Raw genomic sequence first — 19715 nt, 5'->3', positions numbered from 1 at the left:
AGCTCGAATTCTGAGAGGCATGGTGAGGCATTCTGCTGTGAGGGGAGCAGCATTCACAAATACTAGACCTAATTCCTTTGGCAGCAGCTCAAACTGCTACAGACAGACACATAATCAGCTGGGGAGTGTTAGCGCCTCAGCCCACTAGCAAACACAGGACCGAGCCCTTGTTGTGCATCGCTGCTTTTCAGAATAAATATCCCGATGGAAAATACAGTGGGAGGAAAGAGGTATTCATGTGTATATAGCTCTTTGTTCAGTCAAAAATACAGACGGAGAGAGGAACACTGGCTTTCCGAGCTACTTTACTGCTCATTCTTCTCGATCTGCTCTCTCCCTCATCTTCTCTCGGTCTCTCACCCCTCCCTTCCTCCTTCTCCTTTCTCTCATCCTCCACTGTACCCTGTGTGTTTTGGTATTCATACAGATGTTTGGATTTGACTGGCAGTTTCTCCTGAGACAGTGCACAAGCGGCTGACTCGTCTCATCTGCATTTTGCATCCCAGGAAAAAAAAAAGAGAGAGAACAGAAAGCGGCAGAAAGCGGCGGCATGCAGGCAGGCGATGCTGAGAATGAGTGAGAAAGCGTGTGTATGCACGTTGTGCCTGTTGTTTGGGCTTCGGCAGCGAAGCGGCCCCAGTGCTGTCGCCGTGTGATGTTTAAAGGACGTTTCAAGGTCATGCTTTCGACAGGCCTCACCGCCTCTGACATATTAAACATTTATATATTTCTGTCGCCAGATGAATTATAGATTGAACATGCAACTGAACATGCTACAAAATGGCTCAATTGTGCTTAGTAATAGACACATTAGGGTCTGCAAACACAGCATCCCACATGACATCATGGAGCTTGCTTCATCTCAGCCAGAGCAACAACAAAAAGCATGATCGCTGAATTTTGTGGTAAAGCAAGACCACAGACAAATCCAACAGTGAAAGAAGAGATGATACAAATGTGTTGTTCTCTCGTTTACTTCTTTAGAAATTGTGTTCCTTTAAAAAAAAAAAAAAATGGACCACTTAAATAAGCACTCCTGGATGAGTTGGGGAAAGAAAAAAAAAATTGTTTTGTGGCACATTTCTCAGTCTGATTCCAACAGCTTTGGAAGAAAGAAACAACTTGGTTTTTCAGGGAATTGGAAGAGAAAAGCCACTTTAACAACATATAAACTAGATATTATATGTCATTAAATGCTTCCATTAGTAGAACAATTAGAAAGTAAAGAAGAAAACACCAAATATATGCATTTTCATTTGTTAAACTAAAGCTTAAAATAAAGACTAAATAAATATCTTGGTCTATTTATTGGAAGTACATTTTATGCAACTTTGGAGTAAAGTGCCTTGTCACATGTGGGCCTATACTAGTGATTACATCAGAAAGCATGATCTTTACTTTGTGTGGTAAACCAATACTGTGTCAGAAAAGAGGATATGACTAGTAACATTTAAGAAAGATTGAACAAGAAGACTTATTTTCTTTTGCCCCCCCAAAAATTCACCTGTGAATTGGCACAAAACAAAAACCATAGTGATAACAATTTCTGATTTGTGAGACCAGAAGACCAGAGTAACTACAAATAACTCACAAAATGTTGTAATTCATTTATAATTTGGCAAATACAATATCTCTAACAGGACCGTGTAGTAATATTAAACTCCTATTAAGATGAAATAAAAATATATGGTTTAATCTAACTTACGGCTTGAGTTTTCACGTTACAGTACTTCTTGGAGAAATCCAAAGTATCCCCAGATGTACTATCACTCCAGGTCCTCCTCTCCTCGGACCAGTGACTTAAAAATGGTAAATTGCGCTCACTTACATATCACCTTTTCCACTGATTTAACAGCCCCCAAAATCACTTTATAATGTCCGTTGTATTCAGTCATTCACACACCCCATGGAAGGTGCTTAGTCCATCGACTGGGAGCAGTTTGAGGTTCAGTGTCTTGGGCTAATGGGGGGATTGAACCTGCAACCTTGAGAGTCAGCTCACTCTACCAACTGACCCATAGGTATGAAGATAAAACTATTTTACATAAAGGTCATGAAAACAGAGCCGACATCCTTCATTTAAAAGTCAAACCAATTTCTTTTTACATACCGGTATGTATGTAGTCAGTATAAGTGAGTAAAACCTGAATATTAGCTTTTGCCACTGAGATGTGCGGTTTTCACGTTTGATTTTTGCAAGTGTCACAACACTGATAGGTTCCCACTGGTAGTTGTCGGACCACAGAGGTATTGGACAGTAGTTGTGATAAGGGTGGTGGCAAAAGGAAAAAGGATTATCACAGTCGACGCTTAATACCTTCCAATCAAATAGAACACAGTCTGTCCTGCACAGTGACACCAGATGAAATGGAAGCAATGAGATATCCAATGCTTATCACGACTGATAAATGTCAGCAGCAGGCACGATCACCACCTGACAGCGACATATTGGGGGTAAAGGGAGAAGCGGAGGGAGAGAGAATAAGAACAGTAGTGAGCTATTATCTTGTAGATGCAAGGTTCTCAGGTGCATGATGACTGAAACGCTGTTGCAGAATTTTCTGTGGCAATCAACCACCTTCTATATGTGGTCTTGGTATGTACGCCACAGTATATAAACAGAGATAGTCTCCTGTGGGCATTTTCAATTACTCCACACTGTATGGCAGTAGGGGGGATTAATCGGTTCGTTTGAATGCATGCCACACTTAATGGTTTCGCTGGTGTGCCGCGGGCCTCATCTGCTAGCTGTGCTGCTATACATGTAGACTTTTGTCTGTCACTCTCCTCTCTCTGTTGCAGTAGAAACCATTTCTGACAGCATCACTTTCACATCGAGTCACCCTTAGATTTTATTTTCACAGCAGATGGGCCAGTCAAACCCCAACTAGAATGTTCAATGACTCGTACAAGGCAAATTCATGGGATTTGAAAAGTGACTAAAACAGAATAAGCGTATCCACAAGAGAAATATTTACAGTAATCACTGTGCAGAGTAGATTTAAATTCTTTGTTATTCCTGTGACTCAATATCCAATATTTGGTCTAGAATATTCAACTCAATAGCCATCATGTCACTCAGCATATCAAAAAGATAATCAAGTATCTGAGAATGGGGGTAACGTTTCAGGTTGTGGCTCTATCAATGCCGTAATGACGTAATTCCTCTGCATCCACATGGAGCTTCCAGTTATTCATTGCCTCCATCAAACTGTTTGCTCATTAAGACAGATGACGGACGGCTGTCCTTTTCCCTTGCAGATATTTGATTTTGATTATAGTATGAGCTCCAGTTCAGAGATGAATCAATACCCATATTAGCAAGGCACACACACACACACACACACACACACACACACACACACACACACACACACACACACACACACACACACACACACACACACACACACACACACACACACACACACACACACACACACACACACACACACACACACACACACACACAGTACCCCCAAAGGCTGGGAAATTAATTGTCAGGTACTATGGTCAGTTGGTGTCTGTGTGATTGCATTTGCTGCAAGGCACACACAAATTCATACAGACACACACGGACACACACACACGAGCAGGCTCCGTCTGAGATGCAACTGATGGGGGAAACGGTGATTAGATTAGGAGGAGCTCTGCCTCTGCTTAGCAGCCAGGCAAGTGTTCCCATCTCTATCTCGTTTTTCTGCACAAGTGCTGTGCTGTAGGTTTCGTTGTTATCGTATACCTTCAGGCTGTTTATAGCTTTTTAAACAAAGCCAATATTGCCATTTCCAGTGCGAGACCCATTTTAATTAGAACTAGTGATGTGGTTACTACAAAAAAATGTGTATAGAGTTCAATCAGATGAGCGTAGCGGTTTGATCTTGGGATGACCTTGTTTTTCTTTTTGTTTTCCATCAGGTTTCATCAGTAAATAATTGCCAAAAAGAGAATGAATGTAGACACAAAGAAGCCAGAGATGTGCAGTTGTTTATAGCTGCTTGCAGTAAGGTGACATTGCTGAATTGCTTATCTCTGACCTGACACATGCAGGTGGGCACAGTAACAGGTATACAGTTGGGTAGTTGAGTTGAGCGAATCTTTGTGCATGTTTGCATATGTTTGTTTATCTGTGCACTGCTGTGTCTTAGTGTATGTTACTAAAGATAGCTGGTAGCTTCTCTGAAATGGCTGGTTGCCTACACAGGTGCGCGGTTGCATTCACCTGCCAGCGACTTGTGGAGGTGGTGTCCTCGCCCGTGACACATGGTGCTGACTCAGTCGGAAAGCCTGCCTGCTCTGCCTGCTTGCCTGCTTTGCTATCTGTTTTTGTGTCCTCTATACTCTGTCCCAGCCCAGCTAAAAGCAACTTCAGCTCAATGCGGAAATGGGCACCACACAGAAACACAAGCTGTTCCCAGAAAGGCAACTCAGAGTGGAGCAGGTTTTTATTATTACACTGATGCAGTGGTACTTATGCTCCTTTATTAAAGGTCATAGTGAGTAAAACATGGATTTTGTGTTAAGAAAACAGAGAGATAAAGTGACCTTTTTTGTCATGCTAAATGACAGGTGTTATGGAGGACAACAAGGGTTTCTTCCCTTGCTCAACAGAAACAATGTTATTAGTGACTGAATAAACCATAAATGTTTGGAAGATACTCACTTCATCTAAATATTTTACCACATTCATGTTTGATTAAGACTGGTGATGAGACAACAGCTTAGCCATATCAGTTTACCAAAACATACTAGCGATGGGCCGAAACAATCATCTTTGCCATTGATCGCACTCAGAAGTCACCAAAGGAAAGACAGACACACACAGTACAGACATCCCAATGATTTGACTGGAGGCAGAGGCGTAAGCTGGCGCAGCCAGAACTGGAACAAAAGTTGGCAGGGTGTTGATGGAAATGTGATGCTGTTCAAGGGAAGACCTCTATTGGGATGATGGCACTGCATCGACTTGCAGCTGAGGGTTGGATGGAAAAATAGGGGTCAGGGGCACCAAGCAAGGGACTGCTCTTGGCACAAGAGTGAAATTAGAGGATCCGTGATGAGGACCGGCAAGGCGAGGCCAGGGCTGGGGCAAAGGGACAGGGAGTCGGGCTGACAGGCGAGGCCAGGCTTTCAATTCCAAGGCCTGGTCCCCGGTGCTTCGGGCTTAAGCCAAAAAGCTAGGCAGGTGTCCAGCTGATCTCACACCCCCACAAGGGAGGAACTGCAGAGCACCAGTCACTGGAGCTGCACAAATTGAAGTGTCATCTCCAGAGTCAAGATGCTCACCAATTTTCTGCATGCGTTGGTGCAGAGTTGGGATTCAGCCAGTGGACAAATGGCTCCAGTTCCGCCTACAGTTTGGCTGAGCAAAGGAGACTATGGTTGGTGTGTGTGTATGTGTGTGCGCGCGTGTGTGTGTGTCTGTGTGTGTGTGTACTGTATGTATGTATAGAGTACTGCAGGTCCTCAGGGACACTTTGCTTCAAGGGTGTTCTGTCTTTTGACTGCCCACAAAGCAGCATGAAATAGTTATTGAGAAAGGTTTTTAGATCAAAAATAAATTAGAATTGGGATGAACAAATGTGAAAAGAACACCGTCTTACAATTAACGGATGAATTTAAATATAAATTGCGAGTTTTCTCGATCTGTCAGAAACTGGTGAACGTGACAAATTATTTGTGACATTATATAATAGAAATATAAATCTTAGTAATATAGATCTTTTCTGGTGTAACCCTCGGCATTTGGCCTTATCTTGTCATCTCCTGACCTTTGACCTGACACGAGTATGTGCCAATTACCCACAGGCTGTGAGGGAGTGTGTGGGAAATCTCAAATCGATCCCAGAGAAAGACTGATACATCACAAAAGAGAAAGAAGAGAAGGAGGAGAGGGGAAAAGTCAAGCTAAAGTTAAATGAAAAACTGCTTACGTACACGTCCCGTACGGTCTGGAACATTTACTATTCCAAGTCACACAGCGAGAGAAAGGAGGTGGAGGAGGATAGAAAAAGCGAAGAATCCATTTGGCAAAGTAGATGCCGATCGATGAGGCTGGAGGCAGGCAGGCCAGAGTGCAACAGAGGGGTGGGGTGGGGTGGGTATGTGTTTGTGTGTGTACTTGCGCGCATGAGACGTCCCAGATTACTTTCCCCTGATTGATCCAGGCCAGTGTCTGTCTGACCTGTAGGACGTTTCAGAGCTCGGAAACGGCTGGTGGAGGTGGAGAGATGGTTCGAGAGAGTGAGACAGCCAGGAAGAAAGGAAGAGGAGAGAAAAATAAAAATCAATAGCGCAAGAGAGCATTACGCAGAACTTGACTGGCCAAGAAGCTGAGATAGTCGTATTAATCTCTTTGTCTCAGTCAGTTTGATAGGAACTCCTATCCAGTTTCACTTTAGGGAGTTAGTGAGAGAGAGTGAGTGTCTGGAGGAGCAAAAGGTAGATTTTGCAGTTGATTGTTAATGTTAATGAAAATATAGACAAGTATGCCCAAGGCAGGTGGAATTGACAAATAAAGTCTTAAGCAAGATGGTGACGTGCAGTCTGACATGTCAGATGGTTGCATACTGGCTCCATTGTGTAGCTGCCAGGCAATGTGTCTATCAGTGGTGAGATCCTGCAGCATATTGTCTACTCCGCAGTGTCTACAGTTTCCATCTATTCCAAGTCAGGGTAAATTGATTGTCTAAGCTCTGTAAGAAAAGGGGGAGGGAAGCTTGGCCCAGGCCAGCTATACAAAATGCGTGTGTTATAGGTTGAAAGAAGGATAGGAGTGACAGAGGAGAGATATAGTGTAATGGCATACAAAGCCATACATACGCATTTAAATTTAGACTGAAAATTGGCATCATATAGGGCTGGGGAAATCAGAAAAGTGCAAGGAAGTTTGTGTATTGCATGGAAGAACAATCAAGAGAATACAATGCATTTAATCAAAAAGAAACCTAGAGCTAAGCTATCCTACCTTTTGTATTTTCCAATCTTCCAAGTGAAGCAAAAGTATACTCTCTCTCTCTGCTCACTTTCGGTGCATGAGGCTGGTACTATTTGACTGCAGTACCCAGATACCACTGGCCCGGAGCCCAAGAAGACAGGAAGCACTTTCGTGGCATCAAATATTAATGGCATTATAGAGTGTATTGATTATATAATAACTTTTCCCAGCATCTGAGCGGAGACTGAAATGTATTCCCTGAATAATTGAAAATGTATCCATGAGCGGTTTTTCATCTCAATGGTTGGTGAATGTAATTGCATTGCGCCCTTACTCTAGTGTTATTTGAGATTTTATCAGAGAACACACGTGTGTGCTTGTGTGATAAACACAAGGGCAGTGAACACATGAAAGTGTGTGTGTGTGTGCGTGTGTGTGCGTGGGATTGCCTGGACCAGTGTTTGTTTAATCGGATGGTTGAGCACTGAATATTAAGTTTTGAAAAAGAAGACCTCAGGGTATGTTTTAGAAATGTAATTCTCGCCTTGACAACATTATGGCCCTATGCGCTATATGTTAGTTTTCCGAAATTGAGACTCATACACATCTGCTTGCTGCTTCTTACATTTCTATCACCACATTTGTACCTGCTCCGATGATGCTGCACTGTTTGCTTGCTGCGGCGCACCATCCACCCCTGCACTTGCACAGTCTGCAAAACGACGACTGTGCCAGACTGGTCAAAATTGATTTTGATGTATCACCTCTGCCTAACAATTCCTTTTTCAGGTTAGCTTTTAAACTTTTTGCATGAGTCAAGTTGTTTCGATATGCTATCTGTTCAGTATGTTAAAAGAACATGAATGTTGGGCCACCATACTGTATACAGTGGCTTTAAATCCGACTTGTATGGGCACCTTAGTCCCTGGGGTTGGCGCTATCCCTGGTATTGCCTCATATAGACTCAATCAAATAATTACGATGACATGACCGTGAATTCTGCACATTTGTATACACTTTAAGGTTTTGAACACGTACGAAATCTAATGCCAATTATAGATATGGCTTTAACAAATTGACACAAAATAAGATATTTGTTTGTTTTTGTTCATTAAGCATAGCCACTGTGCAGTATTAACACTTTGGTCATCATTTACTAAAACAAAAGGTGGCTCAACTTATTTTACAACTTCACCCCCCCCCCAAAAAAAACCAAAATATCTCAATATTTACCACTACCTGTCAGCAACGAGAGCACAGTCAATGTCCTCTTTTTTTACCCTGACCTCTCTGCCCTGTGTATCTTCTTTTTCCCTTTCAAGCTGACAGTTCACTCTCATTTAGACTTCCATTATGCATTCCTGCCGAAGTTTACGAGACACATTGACAACAGAACATGTGCAGACCCCCCCCCCCCCCTCAAAACCTCTATTCCTCTCCCTTTCTTTGAAGTGTCTTCCCCATTACTCACCCCTTGCCTTTTCTTCCTCCTCCCATCTGATCCCTCACTCCAGCTCTTCATCTCTCTGAAGGAGTAAATGAAGGCAGAGGTCATACCTCCTCTCTTCCTCCTCTCCTGCTAAATTGGCTGTTGTGGCATCCGCACATAGCTGCAGGCATTTAAGCCCCCTGCTCTGGAGAGCCAGTGAACAGACTTCCTGCTCATTTGTGGCAGTTCTGTCTCTTCAACCACAGGCTTGTTTACCCACAGAGAGCAAGAGGGAAACCCTCATTATAAACTCTGCCAAGGTCATCGCAGTCACCACACCAATCTGCCAGCTTCAACACACAGGCACTTCTGTTCTGTTGACTGTGAAGGTGCTCAGATGATTAAAACAACTCGTCAGATAATACTTTACTCCCGTTTTTCTCTATTTCTATTTTAGTTGTCCCAGTTTCAGCTTGAACAAAAAAATAAATAACCATTGTTATGACACAGTAGCAAATTGGTCATTTTAACCAGCTGTACCTGCCAACAAAAACAAACCCCTGACTGAGCCACCTGTTACTGTTTTAGTCTGACAGGTGGTGACTGCAAAGGTGTAACTGTGTTTTTTTCTAGTGAGCTGCCATTGCCCCGCAACACCCTCAACCCCCTTTCACCCCCCCACACCCCCCCCCCCCCCCCCCCCCCCCCCCCCACCCACTCCCAAACACCACCACCAACCTAACCTTGTAAAAGTGAGTATATGATGTTGACGGTGGGCTCTGCGTCCCTCCCTCCCTCCCTGTGCTCCGCTCCATAGGGGTCGACAGAGACACAGTGGCGTCAGGCAGAGCTCCCACAGCTCCAGGGCTGGGCAGAGAAGGGATTGCTGACACAGCCAAAGATGGTAAGGAGACTACTGCTGCCAAATGGATGGCCCAGCCATTTTACACACCCATGAAGTAACATGATCTGATATTGCACTGTGTTCACATAAAGACGCGCTGGTTGGCTGATGCTGCTGAGACAGTCGGAGCCAGAACAGAGATTGATGGATGGGGAAATAGAGAGTAGCAGAAAGGAGTGGCGGTGATGAGAGGAAGCTGTGCGGAGATGAGTGAAAAGCAATTTAAGCTGACGACTCGTGTATGTAGTTGAATTCAACAATAATGTTGCTTCTTTTTGTTCGGCATTTTCTCTATATAGAAATGTGTTTTTTCTTCATATTGAAAACTATGGTAGTGAAAAATATTTATTTGTTGTAAACTTCATTAATGCTAACTTTCAGACATTTTCTGAGGACTTTCTCAAAATATTTAATTCTGCCTGGGTGTTGCTTTCATATAGAGCATCCTATAAAAAAGGAGTTTGAATCAGAAAAGTTGTCATACAGTGAAAGAGCCGCGAGTGCCACTCTAAATGGTGAATTTTGGAAAAACGCGTGCGTGTGCGCAAATGGAATGTCACAGAAAAAGTATTTTACACAAAAAGAATCACAGCAACAGGTTTTACACATGCACCTTGCTCTATAGCTGTAACTTCACTTTAACTGCAGTGTCTTTTTTTTGGGAGTAAATTCAGTTTACCATTCTTAAAAAGCCAATTTCAAGAATGACCACCAGGTATGAGTACCCCCCCTTTCATCTTTTATCTAAACCACAGCTGTTATTTGTCTCTCATGTGTTTCCAACAACAGTGCTCATGTAATACTTTATAGCTCAAAGCCCTGTGCTGTCTCCTGCCGCCTACACACAAACAACGTTTTGACTGACTGAGTGAGAGGAGTTGCATCTCGAGGCTGAGAGCCTGCGAGAGCACTGTGTGTTGTACCTAGTCAGCAGGACACGCAGTGAGCTCTGTCTTTAGTGCCGGGCTCCACAGCGGGAGAGAAGGGACAGGCAGAGTGCTCACAACCAACATGAAGTGGACCGCTGAGCAGCACAAATGCTGGTGGGCAGGGACAAGGAGAGGGAGATAATTGGCCACTGGGACTCGGCAGGTCCCTGTTAATTAGAGGCAGCCATTTTGGTGTAAAAACTCCTCAGAAAATGTCCCATGGAGTTGAAAGTCTCTCTGACAGAATGGAGCCCAGCGGGGAACGCAAACAGATTTAATTTGGCCCTCTCCGATCAACTCTGTTATGGCAAGATACTATTCTCTCCTTCTTCCTTCCGCCATACTCTCAGTCCCCCCCCCCCCCCCCCCCCCCCGTCTTTTCTGTTTTGTCTCGGTATCTTTGTTGTGGTGGAGTGGTGAGTGAGCAGGGAAGGATACTGTCAAAAGAACAATTTGCATTCAGCTCTCATCTTGAGAGCTTTTAGACATCTCCCTGTCTGTTTGTTTTCTGCTGTGGGCTTGAGCCATTGTTCTTTCTCTGTATGTGCGATTGTGCGTGGCTTTGAATATGCTGTTCCTCTGCTTGCTGCAGATGCCATAGACTGTGAATGCATGAACATAAAATACAAAAATAAATACTGCGTAAAGAACATATAGAGAAAATGCAATTTTATATATGTTGGACAAACCAACAGGAATTCATCATTATAGTTGCAGAAACTTGTTTAGAAAATATTCTAAATCCACTTCGTAATTCATGTGCATTTTCACATAGTGATGTAGAGGTAATAATCACAAATCATGACACCTATACTTGGGGAAAAAAAATACTGAAATGAATGGTGCAGTAAAAATACATTATTGGGTTTTGTAGAGTTATTCATTTGGCTGCTGCTTGATTTCTCACCACGCCTATGAAGATGAAACAAGTAAAAGCAAGCAGTACGAGTATAGCAAACATCTAAAAAAATTGTTTTGCAAACTATTTCTGGACAAAATGAAAAATGTTTTTCTTCTGTTTGGAGCTATGTTATTAGAATACAGGTCTAGTCTTTTGATAATCCAGAAAAAGTGGGAAAAAAAGGGCACTTTTGTCGTTTCTGCTTTGCTGAAATCTGGCCTGCTTCCATCTGCAGTCTGTCTGTGTGTACTTTAGAATAGTTAAAAATAGACTAAAAGCTGAATGGCTGAACAGGGAAAAGGAAAGATCTGAGTGATGGCTTTAAAAACTTGATTGAGTCAGATTAAAGAATATTTGCATCCTAATTTGAGTTTCATCGTGTTAGGTCATCTCTGTGCTTTTGCTGAAACATAAAGTACATATTAGCGAGGACAATTTATTTCACAGGTCTTGTGGTCTATTTCAGTGTCTCTTCATGAGGAATCTACTTGAGTTTTGCTCCTTGAAGTAGTGATGCACATTAGCTGCCGGTTGTTGTGTCTACAAGCCACTGACAGCACTACATTTCTTTTGTTGGAAAATTAGGTTTACATAGATTAGACATTTGCACTAAATAAAGTGCAACCTACCTCCTCCTTAGACTTTCACTCTCATCTTTTTTTCTCCTGTTTTTCTCACATTTGAACCGAGCTTACTGTTGCTCTTTGAACGCTTTGATCCTGAGATGCTTTGCAAATCCACATATGAAAAATGCAAACCTCTCTGTCACAGCAGCAGCATCAGCAGCCAGACTGTCAGATGAAGGGCTGCCCCTGTTGTTGCCCCCTCCCACAAACCTCAGCAGCCATCAGAAAACTATTTAGCATCATTATGAATATGTAGCTGTTTATTCTCCCTGTCTCACATTCCATGTACTGCTCAGTGTTTAGAAATGTTGACTGTAATGTGCATAATGTCTTCACTTTATGTTGAGTTTGTGACTGTATGAGGCTCAATAATGTTCTAATCAAATGTTGATGTTGCATGACATGAGATTTTAATGTATTTTTGTTTGGTTTTTATTCACCTACTTAATGACTGCATGTCTGATCAGAGGCAGCTATGTAGTGTTTATTTATAAATGGAGTACCTGCTAAATCAACGCACTTCATTATATTGATGTACTTCTAAAAACTACTTCAATATCAATTCAAATGTCAACAGTGAATGACCTTTCTGTGGTTTCATGTCACTGTGTCTTGAGCCAAGCCTTATGCAACTATTCATAAAAGTGAGTATAACCAATGCCAAATATTTCTTTAAGCCGTTTCGACAAGCAAACATTTGATCTGAGAATTAAGGGTGATTATTAAAAAAAATTTAGAAAGTAGTTTTTTTCTGGCATTTAATTTCATAATCCTTAATTACAACGCACATCATGTTATCTACTCCACTTCTTTCAAATCAAAACTAAACTGCAATTTCATGTCAGTTACGAAAAATATAAAAAAATTAAATACAAAATGTACTAAGTGCATTTTGAGCCAAGTAACTGTAATTGTGCTCGAGTGTAATTTTGTAGGTGCTTTATCCACCTCTTCTTTTGATATATTTTCACCAATCAAATGATTAATATCTAATCAATCATTAATATCTAATCATTTCGTGTACTTAAGGTTTCGTATACAGCTCTGTCATGTGAAATATTATGTCTGAGGAGTCTGAGGAGTCAGACAGCTGAGTTGAATGGATATTCCATTGAGGAATAGATATATGAGCAACAAAACATTTTTTTCAGTCTTGTATGCCTTACTGGTATGTCATATCCATGGCGACTCTCCTCACCTCCTGCTATTCATCCTTCTCCAGATCATCAGTAATATGGAGGCTCCAGTGACAAACGGGCCCAGTGGAGGAGGCAACACTGCCAATGGCCCTACCTCCAACAACCGCGGCTGCCCCTCGCCAATGCAAACTGGCCCAACAAATGACGACAGCAAGACAAACCTCATTGTCAACTACCTGCCACAGAACATGACCCAGGAAGAGTTCCGCAGCCTGTTCGGCAGCATCGGCGAGATCGAGTCGTGCAAGCTGGTTCGTGATAAGATCACAGGTACACAGCTCAGTGTTTTTGCATCACGCCGAGGTGTTGCTGGTTTTGCTTCAGATATGAGGTTTCTGCAGCTGAGCCCTTCTGTAACTTCAACTGTACGCAGTTGGTCTGCTAAAGGTATAATGGATTCTTTCAGTAAGAAAGTGACATAAGTATGTGTCAAGTTGCCAGTTTACAAAAGGTCAGCTTCATAGGCAGAGATACCAAAGGTTAAGGATTGTGCTTGTAATTATAGGTATCATGTCCCGTGTTCCATGTGAATGTCATATTCTGCATTTGATCAAAACAAGGAGGAGACATAACCATATCAATGTATTCAATGTACGATGCACTGTTTTTTACCCAATGACGAAACACAATGTGAGACCTGATACTGAGCTGCAGCTCTGGAAAATATTAACTTGCCTGTTCTCTAACTTTAACTTCAATTTAATCCTAAAGCACTCTTTTCCACAAAAAGGCAGGTGAATGTCGTTCACAGTTAAAAGCAAAAGAAAAACAATAGTAAAATCCATCCCTCTTCCCTACCTGGTCACACAGTTTGTTTCTCTGTGATCGTCTGTTTCTGTACACAAGCTTGTTTGACGGACTGAAAACGACACTTTGCAAACAGGTCTTTTAGATTTGCCAATTAACCAAACAAACATGTATTTGTACTGTGTGAAGGAAATGGTGTAATTTCATTGAGAGATGAGAGTTTTCACCACTTTACCAGTATGAAGCACAACTCAATATAATGGAATCAACTTAATATAGTAAATCCCAAGAAAAAATAATGTAATTTTCGTTTTGTTTTATTTTAAACTGTAAGATTAGTTACCATCCAAAGCTTTGTTGAAGTCAGGGTTTCGCAAGACATACAACTTGCAGTCTTCCATGAGTTTCTTCCACCAGACACTATCACTGAAGCAACCAGGATTCAAACCCAGGCTTAACACTAGATTTGGCATTTGAAAGGTGACTTTCTTCTTTGCTTAATTGAATTCCAAAAGGTACAGGTTGGGAAATTAGAAACACAAGCAAAGACGTCACTGTTAATACACCGTAAGGTCAGAGGTGGAAGAAGCAGCAGCAGTCAGGACTTCTGCTGTGTTGCAGGTACAGACACACATGAACAAAGTTACAATCAAGTCCACAAACTAACATCAGTCCACTCAGTTCAAATGTTGAAAGGAATTGTTGTGTGCAGTATCTCCAAGGAGAGACAGATCTTTGTCCTCTGCGTGTGTTCAAGCGCAGCAACTCAGCAATGCAGCAAAGTGCCACATGTTCTCCAGAGGTGTTTAAATTAAGCAGCACTTTGCGGTGCTAATCATGGCTGTAATCTGGGCGTAGTGGCTGTGTGGGTGGTCATACAGCAGATGGATCAGGGAGGCGGAGTGGATGGGGGGGTGGGGGGGTGTAGCTCTGTGATAATGCTCTGTAATGGCTTTCATTTTAGATCCTACTTACTGACACTCTTCTCCTGATAATCTCATTAAAGAGCACCAGGCAGGCAGGCAGGCAGTCGAGATCACTGAGCCATTCCCGGATAGCAAGCAGGCAGGCAATAAGCAGAGAGTAAACACACACACACACACACACATAGACAAATACGAACTTAATCACACAATTAGATTACCTGTAATAGATTAAGTTGCTTGAGTGGCTGATAGAGATCACATTTTTTACTTTAAACCAGAGATGGCCACTGCTCCATCCTTCTTCCTTTCCTGTTCTTTGAAGTGTGTAACAACTGCGTCATGACTCGTCTTTTGGACCATCTTCCCACTCCACTGTAATGGGCCACAAAATGGTGCCTGAGAGTCAGATACACCAATATAATGGAGGATGGTGTGTACAAAAATAACAGTCGGGTACCACGTGTTATAAACGCCACTGCCACCATGTTCCCTCTCCACCTGATTTTCCCTTCAAGTGTGATTTACCAAGCAGCAGTCAGGTACCATGCTTACAGCAGACATTTGGAGAGGGTTTAAAATGAGCAAAATTGCTATAAACCCGGTCAGGCCATAAATGGGAACAGTGACAAAGGTAGAAATGTTTGTTCGTTCACTTCTAAGCCATTTGGAGTACTTCTCTGCTCTGCACTACAAGGTCTGTCTGATGACTTCGCATCGACGCAAGAAGTTATAAATAAATCCTGCCCTCCCTCCATCTCCCCCTGTGGTGTATGCCCGTTTTGCTCTCCCATGGGTGCAATTTTCCTGTGCAAACTTTTAGGCTCACAAAGCACAGATTCCTTCTCGGAGGGAATGCCAAGAGGCCTCATGCTCACCGACAGTCATCCAAATCATTAAAAGAGTAAGCCAGGTTTGAGAGGGGGAGGCTGGGATGAGTAAAGGGTACACTTTTTTAGGTCAATAAACACACAAACACACACACACACACCTGTGTCTATTGTTGTAGGTCATAAATATCTGTATCGGAGTGTAGAAAAGTTCTGTTTCTGACACGGACAAGACAAGGTTTCTATACAAGTAAAGGTTGTGGGAGGGAAAAAAAACAATATTTTGAAATCTAGAAATTTTCGTGGCGGAACTCGAAAAGATGTGTCGAGGAAAGTTGGAAAGTTCTGCAGTTAGAGTAGTGAAAATGATGGGAATAATAAGGTACTTCTGCTCCCATATTCCATTATTTAGTGTGAAGAGCAGACAGACTGTAGAGTGAAATTTGAATAAATGCATTCACTTACTATAAAATGCATTTGGATAATCGTTTTAATATTGAAAAGTTGCAAGCCTGAGATATTCCTCAGATTGATTCAATTTGCCTGATACATATCCAAAACTGGCTGACAATGACGGAGTTTGCAATCGTGAGGTGAAATGTAGCAGACGCTAATAAATGCACACGAGCAAACACACAACAGCTTTGTTTTCTTGCGTCTCTGCGTCCCACCAGTGTTTGCATCTTGAGCGACCTGTGAGAGTTTCCTGACAAGGTGTGAGCACTTGAGCCTCTCAGAGGTATGAGAGACAGACAGGTCCTCGGCGTCCCGTGGATTTGCTCCTGTCGGCTCCAGTGACGCTAGAATGGCGTGAGGCTGAGGCAAGCGCGGGCAGGCGTAGACATTTCAGCTGCGTATGTCACCCCGGCTGATTTCAACTGGTAGAAAAGCCACCTCTGATTGTTTTCCTCGGTCCCCTTTGCCTGCCTGCCTTCCTGGATGCCCGCCTGCTTGCACAGCTACCTCTGCCTGGCGCTCTCATAACACGCCTGGGACACGCAGGTTAATCTTTTATTTAAGGCTAGCTTACACGCACCTCGATGCAGCCCACACATACTTGCGCGTAAGCCCCAGGCCTCCACCTGTGAATTTCCTATCTGCCTCTGTACACTTAAAGAGAAAATATCATAAGCGTTGTTTGGTTGTCTCAATTAGGTGTGTATAGTGTCGTAATTTTTGCACTTTTCTGGCTGCATTCGAAGCAGAGGTGCTATATATGGGAAAGCACTATCAATATTTCCACTCGCAGCACTTTGTTGCTGTGATTTTTTTTCCATATATATAAATATATCTTTCCTTAAAAGCATGAAACTTCAATGTGAAACGCTAAGAAATATTCCCTGACAGAGAAACAGAAAAATACTACACTGCACGCGCGCGCACGCACGCACGCACGCACGCACGCACGCACGCACGCACGCACGCACGCACGCACGCACGCACGCACGCACGCACGCACGCACGCACGCACGCACGCACGCACGCACGCACGCACGCACGCACGCACGCACCACACACACACACACACACACACACACACACACACACACACACACACACACGGAATTGACTGATCATTGTCAGAAAGTCATTTTTCGGGATCATTTTTCTGCATCAGTTGCATTTCTGCTGAAGCAATGAATGCATTTGTTTTCATAATGACATGAAGGAGGAAGAAAATAGCTTTTCATGCTGCTCAAGAATTGATTGCATCGGTAATACTTGAGGCTGGTTGAGTAATATATTACTAGGGCAGCCATTTTTGGCTCGATGAAGAAATCAGAGGAGTTAAAACTTCTCTGCCAAGTCTTTCTCACTTTGTTCAGCCATGTGGTTGACGTCTTAATTTAAACGATGTTGCAGCATTTAGTTGGCAGATTTTATACTTCAAACATAATAAACACTAAATGTATCTGATTTTGTGATTTGTCTGTTTTTCCTTTTCAAAAATAGTTTCCCAATGTGGCTAAAACTGCCTCCATTGGTGGAAATGTAAAGAAATGTAATTTGCTCTTTGAGGAAATAGCTGATAATCTTCAAAGGTCAAAGGTGACTTTATTGTACCGGAGTTTCCTCTGGTAGTTGGTGGTACTCACAGTCTTCCTGGTTTCCTCAGCCAACTTGACTCCACTTTTAATAATGCACACGGGGTTTTTTGTGTGTGTGTGTGTGTTTTCAAAATGCTCTCTAACCAGAGATAAACACAAACTGTATTTAAAACTCTGTAAACACATCTCAAAGTACACTGAGCGACGCTTTTGGTGCATACTACTCTAGTCACATTCCATGTGTTGGTTTTTATACACGGAATCTAGGGAGCTGATGCAAATCATAGTGACAATGTAGCAAGCCAAGCAGATGTTGGCCATGAAAAATAAATGGACTATGATGTCAGATGAAGAGTATTTCAAGCTGGAGCACCTCTGACAGTCAGGCTATCACGTAGTACTGAGTCTACTGCCTGTCACGTAAAGACAGGTACATCTTTTTTTTATTTATATATATATATATATATATATATATATATATATATGGGTACCTCCAGTCCGTACTGGGCACAGATGTTTATTTCCCACAATTCCAGCCACTTGATTGTGTCTCTCCATTTACGCCCATCCTGCTTGCATCTTGCACCCTGCTACTATGTAGTGTACCATCTCTCGGGCATCTTTGCACAGCCTGCACGTTGGATCAGATTTATTATGGTAGATCATTGCCTCTATGACCCTTGTGTTCATTGCCTGCTTGTTTGTCATTGTGACTAATGGCTCCATGTTGTCTGTCACTCCAGCATTTTCTCGACATTTGTCAGCCTTTTTGATACCAGCCAGTTCCTCTATCTAGTGGTGGTACATGCTATGTAGGGACTTGTCTCTCCATGTTACCTGCTCCTTCCTCATTCTCATCAGAATCCTGCTGTCTGAGGCATTCACTCTCGAACACTCACTGGTCCTCAGCCTCCCTCTTTTCACTTGGTTTATAGTCTCAGGATGCCGGACTTGGGATGAAACCCTCTATGTATGGTGAGAAGCCTTCTTGTTTTTATATCTCTGGCTTCTATCTCCTCCTTTGGGCAGCTTATGATCTCAGTCTGATATAAAAACATAAAATTTACTGGTTCCATTAAAAAAGATAAAAATCCACAAGACATTTTTATTATTGGGCCATTTTGGTGCCTGTGATCCACCAACGAAGGTTGTGCATTTCATTTAAAGACGCATTTCTAACACTAATCCCAACCCAAATTGTCGCCTTGTTTTGTTGTCGGTTTTATACATTTTCATTTAATTACATTTTTTATTTCAAACCTGCTCAAACAGATATATCAAAATCGGCAGTGCGCAGCAATAAATCAAGATATTTCACCAATCAAACAGTGAATAAGTAACAAAATTTAATCAGGTTGCATGTTCGAAAAGGAGTGGTTAGATTAGGACTATATATTAAGGCTAAATATCTGTTGAAATGTATGAATAAATTGCATTTTTCATAACAATGATATTTAATATACAATAAATATAATAATGTGTTGTGGAGGCGGAGAAAGAGGAGACGGACGAAGGAGTTGAGTCGCTTTTTCCTTTATTTTCTCCAACCGTCTGACAGTTCACCTGTCAGATAACCAACCCCCTGTGTCACCGTACTACCCCTTATAAACACCTCCCACTATCAACACCACACCACGTGCCCGACACACCCACTCCATTCTGGTTGGGAGAACCTCCCTCTCAGGTGCACACCACACAGGCCCCCCCCGAACAATCAGAATGGTACTACTACAAAAAGCATTTTTTTTTTTTTCTTTAGTCCCACTTGGGTGGTCTGCACAGCCGACCATATCGGCTGCGCTGCACCACCACAGGAGGAGGTGCAGGAGGAGGTGCAGGTACCGGCACCGGGGTTACTGCAGGTGCAGGCGCTGTGGCAGCTGACGACTTGGGGGGGCGCCCACGTCTTGGGGGCTGTGCCACCTCCACCGGCTGCTCCGGCATGGTGTGGGCCGGCTTCAGGCGGTCCAGTGAAACCCGGACCCGTTTACCCCCCATGTCCACCACAAAGTTCTTTGTCCCTGCCTCCAGGACATGAAAGGGGCCGTCATACGGCGGCTGAAGTGGGGAACGGTGAGCGTCATGTCTGATAAAGACATATTTGGCTGTCATCAGGGTTTTTGGGACGTATGACCGGGGAAGGCAGTGATGAACTGGGACCGGGTCGAAGGTGTGGACTGCGCCGTTGAACCTTGGTCGTCCTGCTGTGACCCCCCAGGGTTCCGATGTCTGTGGCAGGAAC

General features: G+C 42.9%; 1 protein-coding gene across 5 annotated transcripts in view; it reads left to right on the top strand.

The window, feature by feature from the left end:
• elavl4 (ELAV like neuron-specific RNA binding protein 4) overlaps positions 1 to 19715 on the top strand; it is a gene marked incomplete at both ends in the record, with an annotated part of 83842 nt that overhangs the window by 21977 nt on the left and 42150 nt on the right. For 3 of the 5 annotated variants that reach the window (XM_080506702.1, XM_080506701.1, XM_080506705.1), the window contains 2 exons: positions 9184 to 9270; positions 12949 to 13195. In XM_080506702.1, the coding sequence (XP_080362828.1) occupies positions 9184 to 9270; positions 12949 to 13195 (334 nt within the window). The remainder of the gene's footprint in view (positions 1 to 9183; positions 9271 to 12948; positions 13196 to 19715) is intronic. The other 2 variants (XM_080506704.1, XM_080506703.1) reach the window with 1 other exon arrangement.

The sequence above is a fragment of the Blennius ocellaris genome (assembly GCF_963422515.1).
Source record: "Blennius ocellaris genome assembly, chromosome: 12".
Taxonomy (NCBI): domain Eukaryota; kingdom Metazoa; phylum Chordata; class Actinopteri; order Blenniiformes; family Blenniidae; genus Blennius; species Blennius ocellaris.
The sequence above is the reverse complement of the archived record's forward strand: the minus strand, read 5'-3'. Positions and strand labels throughout refer to the sequence as shown.